The sequence below is a fragment of the Anser brachyrhynchus genome (assembly GCF_964034855.1).
Source record: "Anser brachyrhynchus genome assembly, chromosome: 10".
NCBI lineage: Eukaryota > Metazoa > Chordata > Aves > Anseriformes > Anatidae > Anser > Anser brachyrhynchus.
In genome coordinates, this window is record NC_137705.1 from 6,020,668 (window position 1) to 6,045,322 (window position 24,655).

General features: G+C 36.4%; 1 protein-coding gene across 1 annotated transcript in view; it reads left to right on the top strand.

Moving 5' to 3' along the window:
* The window catches only part of SUCLG2 (succinate-CoA ligase GDP-forming subunit beta), a 114,184-nt gene that overhangs the window by 14,681 nt on the left and 74,848 nt on the right, over positions 1-24,655 (top strand). The window contains exon 2 of the mRNA XM_080605929.1: positions 7,532-7,673. Coding sequence (XP_080462055.1) covers positions 7,532-7,673 — 142 coding nt within the window. The remainder of the gene's footprint in view (positions 1-7,531; positions 7,674-24,655) is intronic.

The window sequence follows — 24,655 nt, forward strand, 5'->3', positions numbered from 1 at the left end:
ATACACCTAGCTCTGTGGCATTAGTTGCCTTTGGACAGAAGAGGATACGTGGTTTGACGTGAGATGGCAGACCTTAACGACAATCACTCTTACCATGAGTCTTTCCATTTTCTTTCGTACTTGAAATATTTGATCTTGTACAGAACAAAGAGGAGTAATTTCCGTATGTTTGCGTTTTGTGACTCATGTTTGTGGTAAACTCTCTGTTCAATGTACTGCGCTTTATCTAAATTTTTGTTTCTTGTCAGACCAACTCTACTAATAGTTATTTTTTACATCAGCACTACCAGCGAATGTAAATAAGAGTTTGTTTATTTTCAGTGTGTTATGTGGTATATTTCAAGTATACGGTCTAGTAAGATGTACTGGTATCTGAGCTGGTTTGTCAAATGCCCACCCCTTAGTTGTATTTCTGATGCTCCTTTTTGATAGGAACTTCTGCTACAGCTTTGTCAATTACAACAGTTGTATGTCAATAAATATAATAAGTTTATTTCTTATATTGATGACCGATATGCTGTTTCATTATTGTCATCTTTGTGTATCTGTTTTCTTTCATATGAGCTTGGAATTGTATTCTAGGTCAGAGCACAAAAATCAAATAAATTGGAATGCTGTAGAACGTCTTGGGTAAGCAAATACATTTTTGGTTAGGTGCTTTTATTTTAGGTAATGTATCTTAAATACCTTTTATTTTTGCTATAGGATTCATCTGAAAGACTTCCCCATAAGCACTCCAGTTTTGCTCCCCACTTGACATGTCTAGTATAACAGTTACAAGATAATCCATAGTTACGACACTTGTAAATTATGTCAAATGTATATAGTATCATCTATCCAGAGATAATTTGCATTGACAGAGCTGTTTTATACTGGCCCAGGATCTATTAATTAGCACAGCTACATTACTTCAGTGGAGGAGCAGAGGAAGAAGAAAGTAATCTGCATTTATCTGACCAGTTTCTGCGTCAGGTGCTTTTAAGAGGTCCATTTCTGTTTCATGTTGTTAATACGGGCTTTCATCATGAATGAAAAGGGGATGTTGGATGTCACTGAAGTATGCCTTGCTTTTAACATTGGTGCAATAACATACATTAAGCTAGGTTAATGTAAACAGTAGAGTTGCTCAAATTATATAGTCGTGTCAAGGGATATTCAATTATCGCAGAAACCTGCTGAGTGGTGATTTTGTTATTTTTTAATAGTGTTGATTGTATTTGGCATTTTCCAAAAGTACATGATTTGGCCTGAAAAGATTTGCTAAGAACTATGTCTTTGAGTTTGTTTTTTTTTTTCTAGAGAAATTGTCTGAACTTGATCACTGAACACGATGTGGGAAGGTACTTAATGTAAATGTTTAGCCAATATGATGCCATGTGGGATTAGGTATGAAATAGCACAAATTTTTTTGAAATAAATTTATTGGCCTCACCAGGGAGGCAAGGGAGTAAAAAAAAAAAAAAAAACAACAAAAAACAACAAAACCTACAAAAACCATGATATGCGTTCAGATAAGGAAGAAATTGCATAGTCTAGTTTGATGCATTTTGCTTTGCTGATGCTTTTCTTGTTCTGTGGATACATGGGACATTTATTTCTGAGCAGAGTTCACCTAAGTAGTTAACATGCAACTTGCACATTTTTTGGTGAATACAAAGACGGCTTCTCCTGTTTTTTTAAAAAAAAAAAAAAAAAAAAAAAGAGAAAGCCACACACACACAATCAGGCACTCAAAGGACAAAAGGACATCTCCTGGGTCACCTAAAAGATGTTGCACATCACAGTACCTAACATTGCATATTATATATATATGGACAAAGGTATCTCTGTTGTAGTTCATCTCCACTTTAACTATCTTACGTAATTTAGTGCATATTATTCAAATAATGCAAATTGTTTTTTCTTGCCAGCTCCAGAAATGGCAAACTGAGTAGCAGAAGAATCTAGTCTGACTGCTCTCCAAATACATTACTCATGTAGGGTCCTGAGCATTTCATATAAAACAAACCCAAACAAACAAACTGGTGTAAAATAAGAGATTATGCAGGTTATGGGAACAATCAATTTTTGCTGTAGCAGTAGTCAATAAACCATTACAATGTAAAACACCTTGTCTTATAAGGTGGTCAAGAGAAGACATTTAACTTCTTTATATGCCTGCGTCACTGATTTTGGTAGCACTGTACATATGTGATTGGACCAAACTCATGTTATCTATGTGTGTAAAGAAGTAACTGAACAGAAGGCTTGTTGAGAACAAAATTGAGAAGAGTACTCAATTACTAGTAACAGTGCTTTCAACATCCTCATCTGTTTCTACACCTTTGGTCTACACTATTGTGAATCTGACTAGTAGCAAAAATCTGGGAAGGTGGAGAGGGAAATGGAGTTTGGAGGGGAACCCCAAATATGAATCCCCAGTGCTTGTAGAAAATGCCAAATAAATCCATCCAGCAGGAGAGAACCCAGTGTGAAACTTGTACTTGATCAAATAATTCTGTCTTCATCTTACTTCATTTTATTGTTCAGTTGAGGCCTTTGATCCCACTTATTTTAGTTCTGGGGTTTTTGATGCTGTTGTCAGGCTCTAAGAAGAATGTTATCAGTTGTAACAGAGACCCGTTTAAATGTATTAATCTCTTTGATAAACACTTATATTAGAAATGTAATCTTTAAGAATTACCTTACTAGGAAGAGTTTAATTCATCTTTAAAACATTCTAAAATTATTTAAAATCATAAATTGTATAAAAAATATGTGTAGCAGTACTGACTTTTTCTTATTTTCATAAACGCATTTTTAATGTTTATTTGCTTCTGCCTGTGATTAAAACAAAAGAAGAAACACCCTTTCAACTTACCTGGCATATATAATACTCAAACTAGTGTTTATCTCCATCTATACTGTGTATATAAACAGACAACATACATAGAAAGCTCATATAAAAGCTATTTTTTTCAGTATGAGATGTCTTGGAAATTTTCAGTAGAACTATGGATGTTACTTACTTTGTCCTTTCAATAAGAACTTGCTTTTAAACGACTGAAACCCTTAGTTTGAATTCTTCTTTGTTCCACTCTGAAAACATATTGTCTGGATTTTCAGTTCTTTAATTTAGGCTCACTGGAGTGACTTAGGTTTTTTTAATAGAAATTGTAGTTAACATGCAGAGAAGTAAAAATGTCAGTTAAAAAATGGCTGGGGGAAAGGGTGGATTACAGCTGCCCAGAGAAGAGTAGGTCTGGGAAATAGCTTTCTTCCAAAACTTTGTAGACTCTTGTTTAGGCTGTCTTTAAGGCAGTGCCTTTGTGCAGTAGCTGTTACTGTCAGCTGGGTATAGACTGGGTATATATTTCTATGTTGGATGCATGGAAATTTATGATGCCCAAGAAGCTTAAAGTATTTCAAGGACATCTCGAATTCTTGTGACTGCTTGGTGTAAATGTATTTGAGAGGGGCGAGAACTTCATCTGGCAAGGATTTTTCAAGATTCTTGTACTGATTTCTTTTTATTGCTGTCCCTCTTAAATCTTTCAGACATTTATTGCAATGAAAACATCTTTGAACTCAGAATTAGTTCAGGGAATCATCTGCTTACTCACATTTCTAACATCTTACAGTCATTTTTTTGTGCGTGCCTTAAGCTTTAAACGCATAAGTTTACAGCTGTTTTGTGTTTTCAAGATAGTCTTGGAAGAGTAGTCATCTTCAAATTCAAGGCTTTTGCGTTTTCATCTCTTGTAACTGCTTTATTTTGCCCACTCTTCTGAAGACATATGGTATGTATGCTGCAAAGGCTTTAAAGCATATTTTTTTTTATATTCCTTGCTCTTCAGAGCTTCTAATACAAACTTTGTTGGTTTCTTCAATGCATTGTGCTCTGTTATGCAGCGGTAGGCTGTACTAACTCATTTTATCAAGTGCCTCTTTCACAACCAGGAGTTTCTTTTGTCAGAAGCCTTGATTGAAAGTCTTCAGTTGGCCTTCAGGAAGATGGTCTCTCTAAGAACCATAAAATATAGGAAGATGGGAAAAAATATACGTGCTTACTAACCTTATGTTTGCTGGCTTCTCCATACCAAAGTTTTATGGCCAGATTTTTTTGTCACCTTTAGGACTGCTTTGCTAATTCTTTCAAATGAATTTTGCTCTTACTTATGACAGCGTTCCTCAAACCTGTCTGTTTCATTATTTCCAGAAGAAATGTTCCCATGGTTTCTTAACTTTACCGAATTTTTGTACATGAACAGACTTCTGTATGCATGCGTGTTTGTATATGTAACATAATTTTTAATGTCTCAGCAATGATTTTGAGAGAATCCCTGTGGAGCACTGAGTTATATTAATTTGACACCTGGAGAATGTGTACCTGCACCACGAGCTTCTGTAACACACCAGGAGCGTGGCAGAGACCAGAGCTGCTTGCAGGATCCTGCTGGAGCTGTTGGACTCGGCAGATGGGCTTTCTTCATAAAGCAAACAGAGCTTCGGCTGCTTTCCTGCTCCGTTACCTGTCAAATGTTTTGAGTTATCACTGGTGGCCTTCGTTAGGCAGTGACCCTTTGCAGTCTGTAGTATAGAATGAAGTCCTTCAGAGATTTTTATCGTTTAAAACTTGCTGGTTTGAGCTAACACCACAGGTGTCAGTTGATGCACAGTGCTGTATCGCAAGCTCCTAACTATTTAATCCCTATCCAAGCAGAAAATTTAAAAACAAATTGTGTTGAAATACTTTTGTAAAGTAACAGCAACACAAGTCTGCCCCCAAAATAAAATTGAGTAATTTCTTTAGGTTTATCTGATTTACATCAGCTGAATAACATACCTGTGTGAAACTAAGATTTATTGTTCTACGTGGTGAAAAACAGCTTACTTCTGAAGACTTGTTCTTAAATTATAAACAGAGTCATCAAAATTTTTGTGGTCCTATGAGAAATACAAGATTGCGTAACACAAAAATAACTGAATTTATAAGACTTACAAATAAAAGTAAGAAGTGCTGTCAAGCTCAGTGTAGACTTATTCTGTTTCAAATCTTCCAACTTCCAACTAAGGAGAATTGGCCTTTCTTGTGGGAAGTACAGGTACAGAATTTGAATATAATTGATTATTTAAATCAAGATTTCTTCCTTTCAGATTTAAATTAGAATTGTTGATTTGGTTTATTTTTAATTCTAATTTGAGTTGATTATAGTTAGGGGTGTGGTTTTTTAATTTTAATTTTCTTCCCTGAGCCCAGAAAGTCAGATCTGAAAATATTGGAGATGTGCATTTTTTCCTCCTTCATCCGCTCCCTCCCTTTGCAAGCATGGTTGGCTTGATGGCTGTTGGGTTGTTCTTTCTTTTGCTGCTTCTTACAGCTGAAAGAGGGGGCCTTTGCAGATGTCTCTTAGTCTCATGGCAGTGCTCAAATAACGCATCGGTAGACTCCTGTGGCTGACTGTACAGGTCCAGATACATGAAATGATAGGTGCTCTCAGATGATGCTTCTCTTCAGTGTGTGTGTACATGTGGATTACGTGTGGGGATTAGTAATGCTGTGTGCTGAAATCCTTATTATTACAATGCTGTTGTAGTCTTTAGAGAAATGGTGAAAAAGAGAAGGTTAATGATTGTCATGGTTAAAAAATGGTGTTTTTGCCAGTCACACTCAAAGCTTTTCAGTAGATTGACAGAAACTATGGGTTTGTGGTATCAACTTTTGGTTGGAATTCCTTGTCCCGTTTCTGGGTGAGGCTGGAATTGACCTTCAGGGCTCCTCTCGGCTCCTCATTGTTACTCCCTTGTGGAAGTGATCATCAAGTGATAGCTCCTGGAGCCTAACGCGGGCTATAGGGAAATACAAACTAAAAGTGCATTTTAGTTTGTATTTTATACAATGTATTTTGTATTTTCTTTATGTCTTAATCTTATGTTATGTTTCAAACCAAGCAGAGCAGACAGAGGTTTGCTTTTGTTACAGTGCAGCATTTAAAATTCTAGTATTGTGATAAAGGGCATGCATTATTGAAAGGCTTCAGCAGGGAGGCTTTTGTTTTCGGTATAAAGTTTCATTAGGATACTATTTTTTATCATGCTGTTAGAGATGAAAGTATTAGTGTAGTAAATAATCCCCTTTGTCTGACGTTTCTGAATATGCCGTGCTAACTTGCATACTGTGCTCCTTAACTTCGGGAGGAACCGAGGGCTGATTCTGGGCTCTCTGCCAGTAGGCCAACAGTTTGCCTCTCCATGTGGGATGGGCATCTTTTGCTGGCATAAGATGTGATTTTGCCATTGCCAGGAGTCAGTGACACCTTTCAGAGTAATTTCTTGGAATTGCTAGTAGAGGGGCTCACCGGTCCAGAGAGATATCTAAAATACGGATGTACTTCGATCTGTTAGGTCTATGCAAACAAACTATTTGTTGTGGAATTCATATTATTATCAAGAAATAGTACTTCCAGAGGTGTGTTTTTAACATCTTCAGGGGAAAAAAAGTTTGTTATTGAGACTAAAAAATAAACAAAAAAAAAAATTAAACCCACGTTACTTCCAATTTTTTTTTTTCAGAGCTGGGCCTAAGGTATCTGTTGCACTTGTTGCTGAATTTAAACCAACAAATTGTTGCTGAATTTAAACCAACAATTACAGAACTGTATGTGAAGTTAACAGGGTGTTAACAGCTCCTTAATTCTTGCTTTTATCTGTAACGAGTCATCCCCTGTGGAGAAAGTGTACTTTAAATCGTTCAGTAATGAACCAGCGATGTCCAGAGTGTCAATGGTTTAACCTCTGAAACTAGCAAATATAATGTGTGTGGGTATAACTCTGCCTTATCTTTGTATCCACGATAAATATTTCTGTATGCAGAAACATCTAAGCTGGTGTGTTGAGAATTCCCACCATCAGGAATGGTGTAAATTGTTCTCCAGTTGTTGGCCTCACGTGGCTGGCATGGTTGTAATGGCTTCTTCAACAAGATGTACTTACGACCAGCCAAGCATAAGTAATAGACCACTGATAATACATACATTTTGTTTAATACAGGGTGATGGTAATTCCATGTTGTTTTTCTTCCCGGAGATGCTGGAAAATATGCATAGAATAAGTAGAACCATTTTTATAATGAGAATTTTTGTAAGATTGAGTGTAAATAAAGGTATTTGATATGAAAAAAAAAATTGTTTTAAGGTAATGGTCTTCTAATACAATCTTTATAGTACAGACTAACATAAAACCATAAATAAATATTACTGTTCAAATGAAGTTTGCCAATCTTTGTTGATATTAAATGCAAGACGTTTTATTTCTAGCAGAGATCACCAGTGACCCTTGCGTGGCTTAAAATCTCTGTAGCTTTCAGAATACTTTGAATGCATAAATATTAAGAAAATGCTTTTAAGGGAATCGATGTGTATTTTACCTTTTCTCTGAAACAGTGTTGTTCAGCTGCTGACTTGAGATAACCACAGGACTGAAGAGCTTAGTTGACTGTCTGAGGAACTGTTGTTAATGAGCATTATGTTATTTTCCCCTCTCATTTTTCTAGGCTGTTCAATTAACCCCTAGACGATGGCTGAATCTGCAGGAGTACCAAAGCAAAAAACTAATGGCAGACCATGGGGTTACAGTTCAGAGATTCTTTGTGGCTGATTCTGCAAATGATGCCCTGGAGGCTGCTCAGAGACTAAGTAAGTTGACTGATAATGGGAGGAATCTGCTTCACCAGATAACAATCTGGAAAATAAATTGCTTTCTAATAAGTTGTACACAATCTTCAAATTGAGGTTTATTGAAAAGGTTTAATATATTATCCTGACCATAAATATTTACTTCATATGTGAACAACAATGTTTAACAATAGTATTTTCTCTGAACTCTTTTTCTTAAAGGTTGGCAACATACAGCACGCAGTTTATAATTGACACTATTTATGTCATTTTGGCAATTCAGAACGTCATGAATGGCTGATACTTGATAAAACTTAAGTAAATAAAGTAAATGAACTTGCAGAAAGCTGTTTTCAAACAAAATTTTGGTTTATGAAAAAACTAAGGAAGAAAAAGGTCTTGGACTCTCCATTTTTGAAGACACTCAGAATCCAGTTGGACGCAGTCTGGGGTAACTTGCTGTAGCAGACCCTGCTTTGAGCAGGTGTGTTGGACTAGACAATCACACCCTTCCAACCTCAACTGTTCTTTCTATGAAGAAATAAAATATATAATAAGGAATTATGTACACACTTGTTTGGCCACGTATATTTTTCCATATGGGGAAATGAGAAAAGGTGAATTCAATTACCTACTATCAGAAAAAGATTTGGTAGTGCTTGGGAGAGAAAACCATGGTTCTGGAACATCATTTATGTTCTGTGGCATCCTCGCTTTAGTGCAGTGAACATAGGATGAGAGTATAGGTCAGAAAGGAATTAATGTAATACCTGTTACCTCAAACAATTTAAGTACATATGTCACCTGATTCTAAATGTTCTAAATGTTAAAAAGTTCTCTATTTTTCTAAAGTTAATATTAGTATTTTGCATAGTCTTCCACTTTTAATTTAGCTTTTGTTAAAATTAATTTACCATACATCAAAATGCTGGAAGAAAGCCGTTACTGCAGTCTAATTGTCTAACAACAGGAAGATTTTTAATGTTTTACATAATGCACGGGCAGGCCACTTAGTTAACTGTTTTTCAGTTACTGATATGAAAGATCTCATCAGACCTCAAGTAGCTGAATAGGATTAGCATAATGGCTTGCTAAATCTCTATAACATCATTAAGATGATACATTTTTCAGTAATCAAAACCTTCTTATGTCAACCAGAATATTTGAAAATGTATTTGAAATGAAGCATTAAATGCTACTGCTCTGGTCGTTTGGTAGGGCAAACTGTAAAAAGCTGACACAAAGCAAAGCTCATAAAATTGGAGGGTTTCTTTGCATCTGGACATCTGAGAAAATCAAGAAATGCTAAGTGAGGCTGTGGCAGGTTTCCCACAAATCTTTCAGTGCTTAAACTCTCCTCTTCATGATTGAGCTCATAAAAGGATTAGTCTATCCAATAACGATAACTATTCTAGATCCCTATAACTATTTGCAGAAATAAATTGCTCCATTAAAGGCAGTGAACCTTTTCTGTTTTATGATGCTAGATTTTAAATAACCTCTTGCTTGGTTGTTTTGCAAATCGCAGAAATGCTTAGTCTATATGTTTTTTTCTGGCAAATAAAAAAAATTAACTTTTGTAGTTAATGAAACTGTCATGTAAATTTTGTGTGTTTTTACTAGGTTGGCTTGTTAACATCTCAAAAAATTACCAGTCACTGATACATTTCTTCATCTTATATAATTGCATTCAAACACGCTACATTACTGGGCATTAAAGAACCGTGGTTTAGTGTGAAAGCTATTTCATGTTGAAATGATTGACACACCCCATCAATCCACTAAATAATTAACAGCATCCTTGTAATCATTCTGATAGTATGCTGTCTTCCTTCTAACATGCACTTTGAAAACGAAGCATTAAGAACACAAGTTTTGCTGCTGTAATCTTTGTTTCAAGATTTTATCAGATTTAGCTCCTTTATGATCCTTCAGACTCAGGTTTGTCTGCACAATGTGATGCAGGCTGTTATCTTTTGAATATACAACTGCCCAGTAAAAAGTTAGGAGCAAAACAAAAACCTTCAGCCTACAAGAGGCACAAAATACTCCAAAATAAAATAACGAATGGAGGCAGCTTTGGGACGTTCTCAATAGGTAGGCATTCTGGAATGAAAGATGGTGAAAGGAAAGGCCAATCACCACTGCCAAATACTGCTCAAAAATCTGGGGTTTTGATATTATATGACACATTGCAGCTGTCCTTATCTTTCAATTCTGAAAACAAGAAAGAATACTTGCCAGCATACTCAACTTACTCTGTTTTTCTCTTTTATCAAAACTTGCAATTCAAAATTTTGGTATTTTTCTTGTGAAAGAAGGTTCTTTCTGTAGGCATGTCATCTTACATATGGGAAAAGCAGTATTTTCCCTTGATAATCTTACAGCATTGTCATTCACGTGGATCTCTATGTGTTAGAGGGGTACAAATAATAGGACAGAAATTGCTGATACTGAAATATTTACAAAGTGTTAATTTTTATTAAAAAAATCACAATTCCGCCAAATACAGAAGACTGAGCATGTATTAACTGTGCCTGTAGTCGCCAGTTTTGCTATTGAAGTTCCCGTTGATGCAGTGGAAAAAGATGGGATCAGATCATTTTTACTGCTGTCTTCGCTTGTCAGAAAGGTGTTAATGCATGTATTCTTGAAAGGCTTTACCTTTATCCAGTATCAGCAGTTTTATTATCGTTTGCTCATTTCCTCTATTGCTCTGTGTTTTATTAATGTGTATACTGAATACACTGAATATTAATTTTCTCAGAAATATTTTCAGAACTTACCAACGGTACAAAAGGCAGTCTACAAGGAATTTTTAATGAAATTAAAGGTTTTTTCTTCTAAGATAAGAACGGCAGATGTGAAGAAAATTAAAATGACATCACTAATACTGACTTCAAAAGAAGTTTAGTACTGTAAAGAATACAGAATTAGGCCCCAAGGAATTCAGTGCCTTTTACGTGCTAAGCAATTTTCAGGTGTAAGTCTTGTAGAGAAGGCAATATTTATAGAATGCCAAAAAACACAGTTACAAATGACTTTGTGTTTCATGCTAAAATTCCTAAGTTTTCAAGAGTGAAATAAAAAGGTGTTGTGCTGTTTTGCTGCATCAATAAGGTACTGCTTGATCTGCCATCTGAAGAAACACAATCTGTAAACAAGTTCTTACATTTCAGACAAATGCTCAGCTCCCAAATATTTCACTTTGTTCTCTGTTAAATGGAGGTACTAGAACTGTAAGATAATCTGGCTGTTCTGTATTAACTCACACGTCTTTTGATCTGATTTTCTCTTGATGCAGTGGTACATTCGGGGTTTATTTATCTGGAGAAGGCATTCCCTTTTTTTGTTGCATTTCTTTCATATACTACTGTACTGATATAAGCAAAAAAAATCGTATCTATGTATACATACACCCACGCCATTAGGATGTGAGCATTTTCATTGCTTGGATTGGGCAGATGCACTGTGCATCGTTTCAGGATCCATTTTTCTCTAGCCTTCCCCACCAGAGGCACTTAAGTCTACTTCAACTTGGGCACTGTGTTTTACGTTCTGTCTGATGGCGAAGTTGTTAAGGGAACCTTCATTTTAAACTAGTAGATGGACAAAGCTGAAAGGGATTATAATTATGCTGGAGGGTGTTACTATGTACTGTCAATTGGCTCTTAGAATCAGTAGAGAACTTATGGAGGTGGTTGAAAATGCTGAGTATCCTAAATGGATGCTAGAAGCTTGGCATGCATTTCTTTTCCTGATTTTTAACAAAAGCAATAGAGTGCTGCCCATTGCCACTTAGAGTGTTTCATTACATTTAGGAATCAGTCAGGTGCAGTGTTCACACTCTTATCGCAGAGAAGTGCAATTGAATTGAGTGCAAGGCCTTTATTCACTTTTTTTTTTTTAGAAGAATATAAGAAAATGTAGTCTCTGCACATCCTATTTCTATTGCCTTATGCATGACAGAACTCAAAATTCAGCTCTGGACTAAAGGCAGGCTTTTTATATCAGGCTGGAGAGGTAAAACATTTTATAAACAACAGCAGGGATTTATTGAAGCCTCTTTCTATGTGGTCATTTACCTGTCACCTATTATTCACCATTTTCTTAGAATATTGAAAGTTTTCAGTCATGTGATCACCACTCCTTCCTATCTCAGCACGTGGGGATTTTTTCCTTTAGTTGAAACACTTGATTTTTTAGAAGCTGGTTTAGATTCCTTGTCTCAAAGTTAATCTCCAACACAAGTCGGGAAAACCACCAGAAAATCGGTATGTGTTTAGAAGGGATCGAAAATGGGTCCTTAGCTCGGTAACTTTCTCTTTTTGTATAGATTACGAAGAAATTGGTGGTGATAGTGCTACCTACAATTAATCTAAGATTTTATGTTAGGAAAAATGAAAAGACCCTTAAACTTAGTGTTTCTGAGGGGATTAGAAATGTGAATTTAGGTTCTTCTTTGTTATACCAAGAGGAGCTTTTCTGTGAGCATCCTGTACAGAGCAGCCATTTGTACTTCAAATTAAGTTTAAGTGACTTGCTCAATTTACTCCTCAGTCTGTGAATTCTTTGCCTGTTTAGCTGATCTTTCTTGCTGTCATCATAGGCTTTGCATACATGCTTTAACTTCCTTTCTTCCTTTTTCTCTTGCAGAGTAGGTACGAGAGGAATTGCCTCCTGCATTTCTGTGATTTCCATATTTCTTTGCATTGTGTGGTTGGTTCACTGCGTAGCAATAATTTATCACCTGTGCATAATGTTATTTCTCCAAAAAAAAAAAAAAGCCAATGTACTTATTAGTTTTAACTAGTTATTTTTTAGAGTCCCTTGGGTTCTGCTTTCTGCATGTGGTGAAAAATCATGTGTTGCTGAAATATGCTGTTCTGTGGAGCTGTGTGCAACAAGCTTGCTCGCTGTGAGGAAACTGCTCTCCCATAACTCCTCTTATGTTCTCTGACAGCTTTTATTAAAGTTCTTTATACTTAAATTACGGCTTTCTAAAACTGTCCTTTCAGGCAAAATGATGCTATAAGTTATTGACTAATATGATTCTATTCTCCAGTGGGTAACTATTTAGAAAACAACCTTTTAAATTTAATAGAAAGCTAGTGGTGGATGAGTTTCTTCTGGACCCTGTTCAGCATTGTTGAGCATGAATATTTCTCTGTTGCATTTAGCAGGTTTTCAGTTAATGGATTTGGCCATTAATGGAAGTGGTGAAATCCAAGACTAGAGGGTACCTGCATTTTGCTGCAAATTCACAATAGGAAATACCTGTTATTATTCTGTTACTTCCAATCTTGGCTTCATTGGCACCTCCTGAATGCAGTTCATGTATTTCATCATCCATTGCAAAGCTCCACAAAACTTGCTGTGGTCTGTGGTTTTAATCTTCTTGCTGTTTGTCCTTTTTCCAATTTCCTATTCTTTCTTAAAGCCTTTTCCTTATAGTATCCATTTTGTCTCGTATCTCTCCCTAATGCCGTCTTCCATCTCCTGACTTACGGTTGAAAGAAGACTCTTCCTTTTTTGTGTGGAAGTCTGTTATATCTCATCCTGCAACAAATTAATTAATTACAACAAATTAGTGCAACAGCTCTATTCTGCTAAAAGGCACTGTGTATTTGTACACACTCACTTTTTTTTTCCTGAGTTGATTTGCTTGAACTTCCACTTGACAAGTTGTGGAAATTAAGCTTTCTGTGTATAGAAAATAAATAGTGACTAGTAAACAGTTCTTACAATGTTTTTCTCTGTATTTGTCCACTTTTAAATGGTTTGGTTTTTTTTGACTTTTTTCCATATTTAGTTGTGCCAACAATATTAAAAATCTCACTTGTATGAAAATGATGTAAATGATAATCTAGATTAAGAGTTATGAAAGTGACATCTTGTATGTTACTGTTTAATTGGGGGGGGGCGCTTAATGATTGTTATGTCAGTTATCCAGTTTGTTTACCTCATCTACTGAATGAAAAATCGGGGAGAATCAGAAGAGTTAGGTAAGTTGTTAAAAGGCTGTATTCACGGAAGCCTGCTTTGCTAAGGATTTTGTTGGAAAGTCGTGGCGAATTTACTGTGATACAGCATACCTGAAATGCTGGAGTATAGTAATTATTCTTTACTTAGCTCTTTTTGTGGACATTCTTCCTTTACTCTAAGATTGCTTTTAGGTGCTTTAACTTAATCTGTTTTGGGAGCTAAACCACATAAAGGCACTGTCAAGGTGGAATTAGAGTTTCCGTTTGAGGATTTAATACACAGCAGCTGTTCTGCACCACTGTGTAGCAGGACCTTTCTCCCTGGACATGAGCCCTAAAATACTACTGTTGTTTTCCTCTTGTTGTGTGTGTGGTTTGTTTATAAATCTTGTAATTCCTGCTTGTTCTCTGCCCTTCTTCTGGGTTTTGTGCAAAGGAACTATTTAAGAGGCGGATGAGAAGTAGCAAAATATTAAGCAGAGCAGTACTTAAGCAATGTATTATCCTTGGTAAACCCTGCAGGGGGTCTCTCACTTAGCTATACTGCATGCCTGGTTCCTCCTCTTCAGCTTAGCAATGTTTTTCCCCGGAAGCCCTTAGCACCTGTGTGGAAAAGGGAGAGCTGTCAAATAACACGTGCATTTGTTGATAACGGCCACGTGTTGCGTCCTGCATGCCAGAAAAACTGACAAAGAAATAAAACTTGTAGCTTGCCTAACTGTGATTTTGAGTTTTATTCTTTTTGAAACAAAATTAATAAAAGATTTTGTGAAAGCTTACCACTGGGTATTGCGCTGTTGAACCTCTTTGTTTCAAGTTAAATTACAAATTTTAGCATTTTTAATATTTTAGGTATGGAAATTCTTCGAGGGACCCTATGTCTAGTGAGAACTTACTGAAATAGTTAATTTCAAATGCATGGTTATGAAAAGCAAATCTGTTTTGTGTTTCTTATCTACTCCCTTTGTTAGAAAATTACATGCTGAGAGTGAGTCAGTAAATGCAAGCTTGAGACTGCTTACAGTAGTTAGGTATTTTATAACCATTCTTTGTCACCAAATGTCTTCATATTCAATAGATTTATAGTAATATGAGTAATGGCTAGGGGGCTAACAAATCAAAATCTCATTTCAGATGTTTGACACTAATGTTGTGCTGACTTATTGTTTTCTGTGTTGGATTTTTGATCAAATTACCAAAATAGCTACATGGAAGGAAAGGAAAAAATACTCCATAAATGGGGCACTGAATTTCATATTTAAAGTTTGTCATAGAAAGTGGTCACTTACAAATTTCAGTTGTGTTAAATATATTAGTGGATTTTTGTTTATAAAAGAAAAAGGTGACAGAAGCCATAGCTCTTGATACAGGAATTCTAAAAGGTGGTAAAAATTCAACACATCACAAGGAAGGTACAATATGACTCCTAGTATTTATTCCAGACTTGTCACACCATATTTTACAGTTCTTCAAGGTAGTTTTGCAGCTGCAAAACAATAACCAGATGTGTAATTGAGAAGCAGCTGCATGAAATTTTCATTTTTTCACGCATAAAATCAGAACCATTAGACACGTTTTATGTATAAGATATGAAAAACTAAACAACGTTGTTTTCTCTGCAGCTCTAGCAGCTGTGTAAAGGAGAGAAATCACACCTTCTACACTCTCTAGATGCCCATCTGCTTTAAAATGTTTCGGGTTGATTACTGAAACTGAAGTTCTTTTTTTTTTCCTTGTTTTTCTGGCTTGCTTTGGAAAGGGTGTGATAAAGCATTTGTTTTGTTTTTAATTTGTAAAGCAGTGTTGTAAAAATCCATCTGTGACACCAAATAGCCATTTTTTTATATTACCTGTATTTATAGTGGCTGCTTTTATCCAAATACCACAGTGTATCCCCTTTTGGGAATGTATGCTTCTGATGGGAGATAAATGAGTTGTGCTGGTTTCTGTTGTTGTTTGTTTGTTTTAGGATTCTGCCATCACTGACTGCATCACTGAATGTGTTTCAAGGTAGAACTGAATACAAATCATTTGATATAAACTGTTCAGCTACTGAACAAAATGCCAGCTTGGCCTACCGACCATTTAGTTGTCTCTTGTATTTTAACAAAGTATATGGGACAAAATAATGGTTATTGCCCAGAACCATACAAAACTTGCACTTCCTTGAGAATTCTCTCATTTCTGATGAAGCCTGATTTATTTTTAAAATAAATGTGTTGATATTAACTAGAGCTCAGCACAGTTTTGATAATAAATACTCTCCATGCTCTTGGTTAAACCTGCGATAGAAAAGTTCTGGTTCTCAGCTGGCAGTTTGCAGTTTTTCCTCTCTGGTCCTCGTTACTATGTTGGCTGTGTTGTTGGTTTTGTGATCTTTGGGCTGACCTGGACCAGCAGAATCTCACTTCTATTGTCTACATGGTATAAACTCTCAGCAGGAGACGTGTTTTAAGTATTAATTTTGCAATAGCATTTATTGGTTAGAAACTTGAGGTGACAAATCTCAGATTGATGGGTCTTCACTGCTTAGTGCTGTATCATCCAGGTGATCAGCCTGTTGACATATAATCCCTTGTATAAGGATGTCAAGAGTGTAGACCCTTATGTCTGTAATATGTGTTATTTTAAGCTTTTCTAATGGGAGTACTAGTAGTAAAATTGTGTTGAATTAATATGAACTCTAAGAGCAGAATGATGACCGTCTAGAGACAAGAATAATTTGTAATTAATCCCTTTTTATAGTGTCTGTTAGGTCCTTACTGGCAAAGCTCTTTCATATGGTGAGCAGCTTGGTAGTAGGTGCTTGGAAGAAATATCTTATTTATTCCCCCCTCCATACTGTGGTCCTTTTAAAACTTGAAACTGATTTTATTTGTGGCCGCAGTTCCATCTACAAAGGGGACAAATATGACATTAGATGTGGTTATCATCTCGTTGTTACCTATTGTTCTAGGTATGTGTAGAGACTTTTTTTTGTCATTGGGGCTTAGAAGGCTGGCACAATAAAGGGGAGGAGGAACTGTACTAAATTTAGGGAGAATTAAATAGGGAAACTTCACAAAGAGTGAAGCTAGAGTAGTGATAAGTTCCTTCAAATTAATAGTTAAAATAGTGCTGAAAGAACAATTCTTAACTCGGATGCTTTTCTTTAACTGAATTCTGAATTATTGTTCAATCTTTTTACTATTTCTTTTGTTGAGATTTTAGTGTGGCAGTTCTGGTTATTGCCCTACTTTGATGCCATCATAATTTCCCCGATCTCCACCATCCCACAGGTGACGCAGAGTGTAGCAGGAGCAAAGAATTGTTAGATAACCACTTTCAGTATATAATTCAATCAAAGAAATTGCATTTTTTCTAGATCTGTCAATTGTTTCTGTTAAATTTGGTATACCTTTGGTCTTTATGGAATAGGTGGTGTTTTAGGATGGGTTATGATTGATGTGTAAGGATATTTGATTGTACATTTGCTATAAAAACACATGGTTTTGAACCAAGCTAGAAATCTCTTCAAGCTTGTACAACACTCAGAGAGCTCACAACATACAGCCTCCACACCACGATTTCTTTTCCCTCTTTTCTTCATCTGGTCTATGGAGTAATCTTAACTGGTATTTGGCAAAGGTTAGCATGACTTGCAAGAGCTTTGTTTTATCTTCAAAGATGGGAGCAATTTACAAGTTGATAGTCTGAATACATCCAGCAGCTGAGAACTATGATCATAAGAGGCTGTGATTTTTTTGTGTAGACAATCTTCACCTAAAATGGTAGAACAGTTTTTGAAGCTGAGGATGATCTGACATTTTGTTAATCTGCTACTTCATATTTGAGAAAGTGCTGTGAATTTAAAATATGTTTATCTACATATCTTCAAATATTTGCAGTTTAAAAAGAGTAAAACATTTTAACACGCTCATGAATATGAAATGTGCCTTTGTAACCCTGCTGGATTCAGTGGGGAGATACTATCTAACTTTGTGCATCACTGTATATTTTAAATGAGGTGTTAACCCTCAAGAATGTCATCATGAAAAACATCTAGTGAAAATCATGTTCAGCTTAGTTCGAGAGTTTAGCTGTGCTCTTATTTAAGTGATTTTTGGTTTGTTATAGGTCACACGGTCAACTTTGGATTTTTCATATGTGGTATACTCTACCCTGTCCCGCTGTGAAGGCAGCTATTGTTTCCTGTGTCACTGTGAAGGAGAACATTTTTCTTGCACCTCCCTTGGGCTCAGTTGGACCGCTCACCTGAGTAAGATAAATAGAGCCAAACGTTAGGCCATAAATCTTAAAGATATTTATTGTTCTAAATGCTTAAGAACAACCCAGGATTTTTGCAGAGAGAGGAAAGGAAGGCAGCCATGAGATGTTTACAGTGTAAACAATAAAAAATGTAAAGGAAAGGAAAAAGAAGGAGGAGGTCATAGATAGTAAGGAGGAAATGCTACAGCAGTGTAACTATGATGCATGTGCAGAATTGTTTTTCTTCATGGAGAAGGTCTTAATTTTTGGTTAAAAAATAAATCAAACAACCTTGCTTCAAGTTATTGCCGTGGTGCTGCTGGTGTTTTGTATGACCGTGGCTGTCCTCATCTTCTGGCCAGACCAACTTCCAGCCCTGAATACATCTCCTGAGTCACGTCGGCCGGCCTGGTGCGCAGCAGAGGGCACGCTGGGCACAGGGTGCTGCTGGAGCCAGGGCGCAGGGCAGGGACACCTGGGAGCATCGCATTGCTGCAGGGATGAAACAAGTTCAAAGTAATTTGATTTTGGAGGAGGAAAAAAAAAAAGTCGGATGCCTGAACAGCTGAAACTTTCTGTGGAAAGTTAGTTCTTTTGTACCAGAAGTATAGTTTCATGGCTTAGTGGTTTTGACCAGTCCATCTAGTTTCTTGTTGTATAAATGATCTTATAATATTTTATTTTATGCTCTCAATGTGTTTTGGGAAGAGGAAAAATATGTTGCTTTGCCTAGTCCCATTCTAAATTCATTAAAGTCACTGGGAAGATTCATCATTACTTCACTGTGCTTCCCTCTGCTCCCTGTCAAATCTTATCCCTTCATCCCTCCAGCCATTCATCTGTGTATCTGAGCAGTAGCTGTCTTGATCTCATTGTCTGTTAGGTGTATGAGTATTGTGCTCCACTGAAGAGTATCATAATAGTAATCCTGATACTGTCTGCAGGTCCAGCATCCCATTTTTTTCGTTTTACCATGGTTGAATTTTTTTTTACAAGATTCAGCAAGTTTAACTATCTGAGAAAAAAGTATTTTCTTATACAAATTTTCATCTATAAATACAAACTTACATCACATGCCATAAAGTAATGTGCCATTTAAATATGGTAATTAACTTGTGCTATAAATAGGTGCTTATGTTTATCTTTTGAGTGACATTCGTATTTGAAGTCCATATGCAGATAGTATTTATTTAAATAGTTGTTTCTTTGAGCCATAAGAAGTTGCTACATGCTTAAAGATACCTCACTGAAAAGTTATTTTACAGTTTGGGGATGAAAACGATGTATTTTCATATTTCATGTTGTCCATTTTCCCAGTGAGTCTCCTGATTTTCTTGTGTCCATACAGCTTTCTGTCTGTTTTATGATTTTGAATGTTATGGATTCTGATTTATGGCTATTTTTTACACTTTTCGACATCTAGTATCTGTAAATAGTGATACGTACAAACTTCCATAGAGTGCACAAAGTGTTCCTTTAGAAAACTGAAGAAAGGAAGTAAACCAGTCAGGTTAAATACTAGGGAGAGATTTTTAATGGCTAGGTTCAGAGGTAATTTACCAGGAGCACATCACTGAAGTAGTCAGAGAATCATAGAATGGTTTGGGTTGGAAGGAACCTTAAAGGTCGTCTAGTTCCAGCCTCCTGCTATGGGCAGGGACACCTCGCACTAGACCAGGTTGCTCAAAGCCCCATCCAGCCTGGCCTTGCCTATACGATAGGATACATTACGTTCCTTCCCACCCAACTAACAAGTAATTACTGCAGTTAACAGCAGGCAAGGCAACATTAATTGTGTGTTCTCTTGTCTCTCTATGAATTGTTTTAGCTACTTAGATCTCTCCTCTTTTGCATAATATTAGGTAAATTATATCACAGGAGACATTCTGGGAGTAAGCTGTGGCCACTGTTTTACAAATATATAGTTTATACTCACATATATAGTTTATACTTTCTCAAATAGAAGGTCTGAACGTGATCTCAAAGTGAGAAGGCTGCAGTGGAAGAGATGGCAGAAGCATGAACAAAGCATCATGCAAAAATTCTGACTCTTAGAGAAAAATTGCCCTATTCTATACCTGACACTTCAATAAAATCCAAAACTATTTTCTGCAGTGTAGAAGAAAGTAATAATATACTGTAAAGTTCTTTTTCAGTAGTTACCTCTTAAAATTCGTAAACCAGGCAGACATGACTGAGTGAGTGCACAAGAGTTGTAAAGTGGGTTTTTCGGGGTTTTTCTTTTCAAAGCAACTTGCTGCCCTTAAGCTAATAAAATATTAACCAGTTTTTAATAGTTGTAAGGATGTCTGGGAATTAATCTGTTTTTAGGGGATTCATAGCAGGGGCCATGTGAGTGGTGCTTAGGTCTCTCAGCTGGACCCTGGTTGTAAAGATCGTGTATAGATACGATCCTCTGCTGCTGACAAGTTCAACACAGATCTGATTCACAGTCTTGCTCATCTGAAGCTGAGCAGTAGCTGAATGGCATTGAACATAAATGCGAACATCTGAGATGTACTTACTCACCTGATACGTCAGTCCCTTTGCAGGTTCAGCACAGGTTCAGAACACACAAATCAGCTGCACATTCTTTGTCTTTGCACACACAGTTGTTGCTTGTTGCAATTTAATTTTTTAACCAGAAAAACTCCCTTGATATGTGAGTAATTGAGAAAGCTGCAAATTTTGGAATTTCATAGGGCTGCTCACTCACAGAGATGCTTGGTCTGTGCAGTTTCATTAAAATACATAGAATTCAAGTTCCAAGCATAATACCTCCTTGCAGAGTCCCTGCAGAGCTCATCTTGCAGTAAGCCTAAATGAAACTGAGCGTTGCTGATTTCAACGTCATGTCGAGATGCATCTTTCCCTGTAAATGCTGACTGCCAAATGAGAAGCTAATGCCTCCCTGTTGCCCTTGCATCCATTTTTGTAGGCTAACTTAATGTTATGCAATCTGGAAAACTTGAAGTCTGAGTGTAACGTATGTAGTTATATCTTTGCTAAGAGGTAGTGACTGGAGGTTGAGATGCGGATGCTCAGCTGCTAGTACTGGTGAGCAGGATGTGTGCTTGCCCTCAAAGGGCTAGGGAAGGTCTACACAGGACAGGGTAGTGCATGAGGAAGGAAAGTAAGCTTCTGAATAACCAGGTCAGCACCAATAATAATTGAGACTTGCACGTGTACCTGGTGGATGTAAAAAGTGCCTTTTTTTGTAACTAAATTTGGTTGTCTTACACATCCTCCTTGTTGCAGGATTTAAAGAGGAGGGAGGATCACATAGCTTAAGGAGACTCACAGTTTGTATTCTTTGGGTTTAAACTTCTCGGTGGTTGGCCTCACTGCAGACTGTTTGGTCACAATTACACAGCATTTGGTATGCTCTCCACTGGACTGTTCTGAATAGAGTTCTGTGTGACAAATCAAATGCCGAATTGATTCGAATGAAATGCTTGGGCAAAGCTGTGTAAGCCTTCTCAAATTCACAGAAAAAGAGAGATTAAAAGGACTGGAGCAGTCAAGGGGAACAGCTGGATGTCTGCACGCTGCAGCCTGCCATGGGCAGGAGCTTCTCGTGCTTCCGAGTGGGCAGTTGTGGGAGCACGTGTCCTCAGCTTTCCTGCAGCTTCGAGGGCAGCTCAGCAGTCTGTGAGCTCTGCTTTCTTCAAGCATCTCAAGAATGCATGCAGATAACACAGCAAGTTTGCAGTCCACCAGTACCAATAGTACCTGTGAGTGTTAGGGAGCCTTTTTTTGTTTTATGCCTATATCAGCACTTTATTCTGAAGTGCAAGTTGTAAATGCAATTGAAGGAATTAATTATTAAATTCAGTAATTATTTTTTTGTTGCGGCAGTGGGTTAAAACATATGTTTAATAGCTAATCTCTTAGTGTACACAATATTTCTCATTTAATGATCAACTACTATTGGAATATGTTGATGGATGGTATTACTACCTGCTGCAAGATGTTCGAGGGGCTCACTGAATGCATGGTGAGTGGGGAGAAACTTCAGAAGCTTTAGTGAAGTTACAAGGTTTATCTTTGAGAATTATGTGAAAGCATGAAATGGGATGTAACATTTTGTTTGCTGGAAGTCGTTGCTTCCTTTGGTGACTGAAGACTGTTCTTAAAAGCAACCATAACTATATCCTGTCTTCAGTGAGACATGGACGAATCTCACAGCATTTGAGATTAGCACAGCTGTTCTGTTGGCTTTACTTGCATTTTACTAGAACTGTAAACCAATGAGGAAAATCAGGAGCTTTAGTACAGTCTAGTGCTGGAGATTCATGGCTCTGAATAACTCAACAAAAGCTCAGTTAAAGAAATGCAAACCTAGAGCTGGACAAAACTATGTTCGGATTAAGAAAGAGAGCAAAGAATTGGTATCTAATATCTCTAAAAGGCACTGTATATAGCGATTTCAGATCAATGTGGACCTGTGGACCATTTTTTAAAAATAAAATACAAAAAAATAGATTTTAAGTGTATGGATCTTAAAGTCAGGAAGACAAAACCATCAATGTGAACATCGTATTTTTTCCAGCAAAGGACTCCGCAAGCTGAAGAACACTTTAACACCCTAGACCACAATGAAACTGCAAGCCATAGGACCTAGGAGAGCTCTAGAAGGACAAGTTTAACACCAGGAAAGGGGTAGAAATTAAGAAATACGCATATAAAAATTTTAATTGTGTTATTAATTGAAATGTTTTCATATACAGATCTTCATTTTTCTGTAATAATTCTGGAATAATCATGAAGTTTTGATTAGACTATTAAGATTATGGATATACTGGCAATATGGTCTTGGCTTTATATCTATATAAACTGTGCTTTTCTCTTTGCCCACAAACAAGATTTTGATCATAACATTACAAGTAACCTAGGTTGATGCAAACACCTAACAAGCATGACCGTTGCTTTCCTGAAGCTCAGCTTCTGTAGCTCCAGAAGGTTTCTGAGGCGTGTGCTTTTCTGCAGGAGGCCAATATGGGGAGTCTAAGCCCCTCCTTTTTTTATGAAATCACAGTCAGACCACCGAGAGCATTCCCTACTTGAAAATATTTTTTACGAGAACAAAAAGATAGTTTCTTTTGTATATAAATAAAGAAATAGGCTTACGTGGGGGAGTGAAGGATCTTAAATAAAATATTGTCCTTTTTCGACTTCAGTTCAACAGGGAAAATCAATTTTTGTTTTTTCAACTGCAAAGAAAGATCAAAAAGAAAAACTGACAATCTAAACAAAGGGCAAGGTGATATGGGCTGCTTGCACTCCTGTTCCCTGGTGTGCTTCATGCAGGCACTTTTCCAAGCAGAATACATCTATGGAAAAATCCAGTTGTTGATTTTTTTTTTTTTTGTTGGCGGTGTTTTTTTCCTCTGTATCAACGAACTTAAGAGTAAAACTGACCTGACTATAGAAGTCAAAAAATGCTACTTCATTATTAATTTTGTGGACTTATTTTGGCTCTAATATAGGCAATAGTTCTCAGATATGTCAGGTACTCATTACTGCCATTATAAAGAGTTACCATTGATTTTACTTCTTAGGAACTGGCCGAAGCTGTGCATTTTTTGAATTTTAAATGCATTACATAATCCATTAATATTCAGTCCCATGTACAGCTAGGATATTCTTGCTTAAATGCCTTGCTGGGTGCATACTTGAATTATCATATAAAAGCTGTGTTGGGAAACTTTATAGAGATTGGCTTTTCTGCTTTGTATTGAATCATATTTTTATTTTTAATAATAAAACATGATTTATTCTTAGAGGCACATATTTACAAGAGGAGGAGATTAAATTGTCAGCAGGAAAAACAGAAGTGTGTGAAAGCTATCTTTTGTTAAAAAGAAAAAAAAGCCCCAAACAGGAAAACAACTTTGACGATCTTTTACAAAGTGTATTAATTTTCTGCAGAAATTACAAATAAAGAGATGTGTTAAACTTTTTGCTCAACCTATGAGTTTGGAAAGTGGATTTTTTTTTATATATACTGTGAAATGCAGCAGCCAGAAGTCATTTTTCATGTATATTTTGTACACAAATGGGTCTGGCAACATAACTGGGCCATATGATTTTAGGACCCTAGAGATTGTAAGGTGCATGTTCAACTGTATGGCTGAATTGCTTTGTTGGGTAGTGAATACTAGAAGTAATGGGAAGATACCAATTGATCTTGCTACTTGTATTGTTTTTTATAATAATTCATCATGTTTGAGAGTGTAAGAAATGCCAACTACAAATTAAAAATAATAAAAACTTTTTTTTTTAAAGGGACTAATGTTTTTCCATTTTTTATAATGTTTTTCCACTTTTTTGAGAGGGTTAGTATATAGACGATGCTTTTGTAGCCAAACAGTGTGCTAGTTCAATGGATGCTATAAGCATAAAAAATAAACAGGCTGATTCTGACTTCAAGTGCATCTTTGCAGGAAAGTGTATTTTTTATATTTGTATGTTTGTGTCTATACCCATGCAAGCAGAACGTGTTTACATTTGAGACTCCCTCCTTTGGCATGTCTTGGCATGGTAAAGGTGCAAATATCTATCTACAGAATGCTCATTTCAAATACAGATGGTCTGAAGTTTCAAAACCAACAATTTTAGCTGGCAGCTCTTGGGTATTTTGGAGAGTGTTTTCAAAGAAGGATACTCTGCACTGTAGCACTTGAAAAACAGAACCTTTAAAAAATGCTTCCGAATTATTGTTACAGATTACGAGTGTTTTATAAAGTTTAGTCTATGATATATATATAT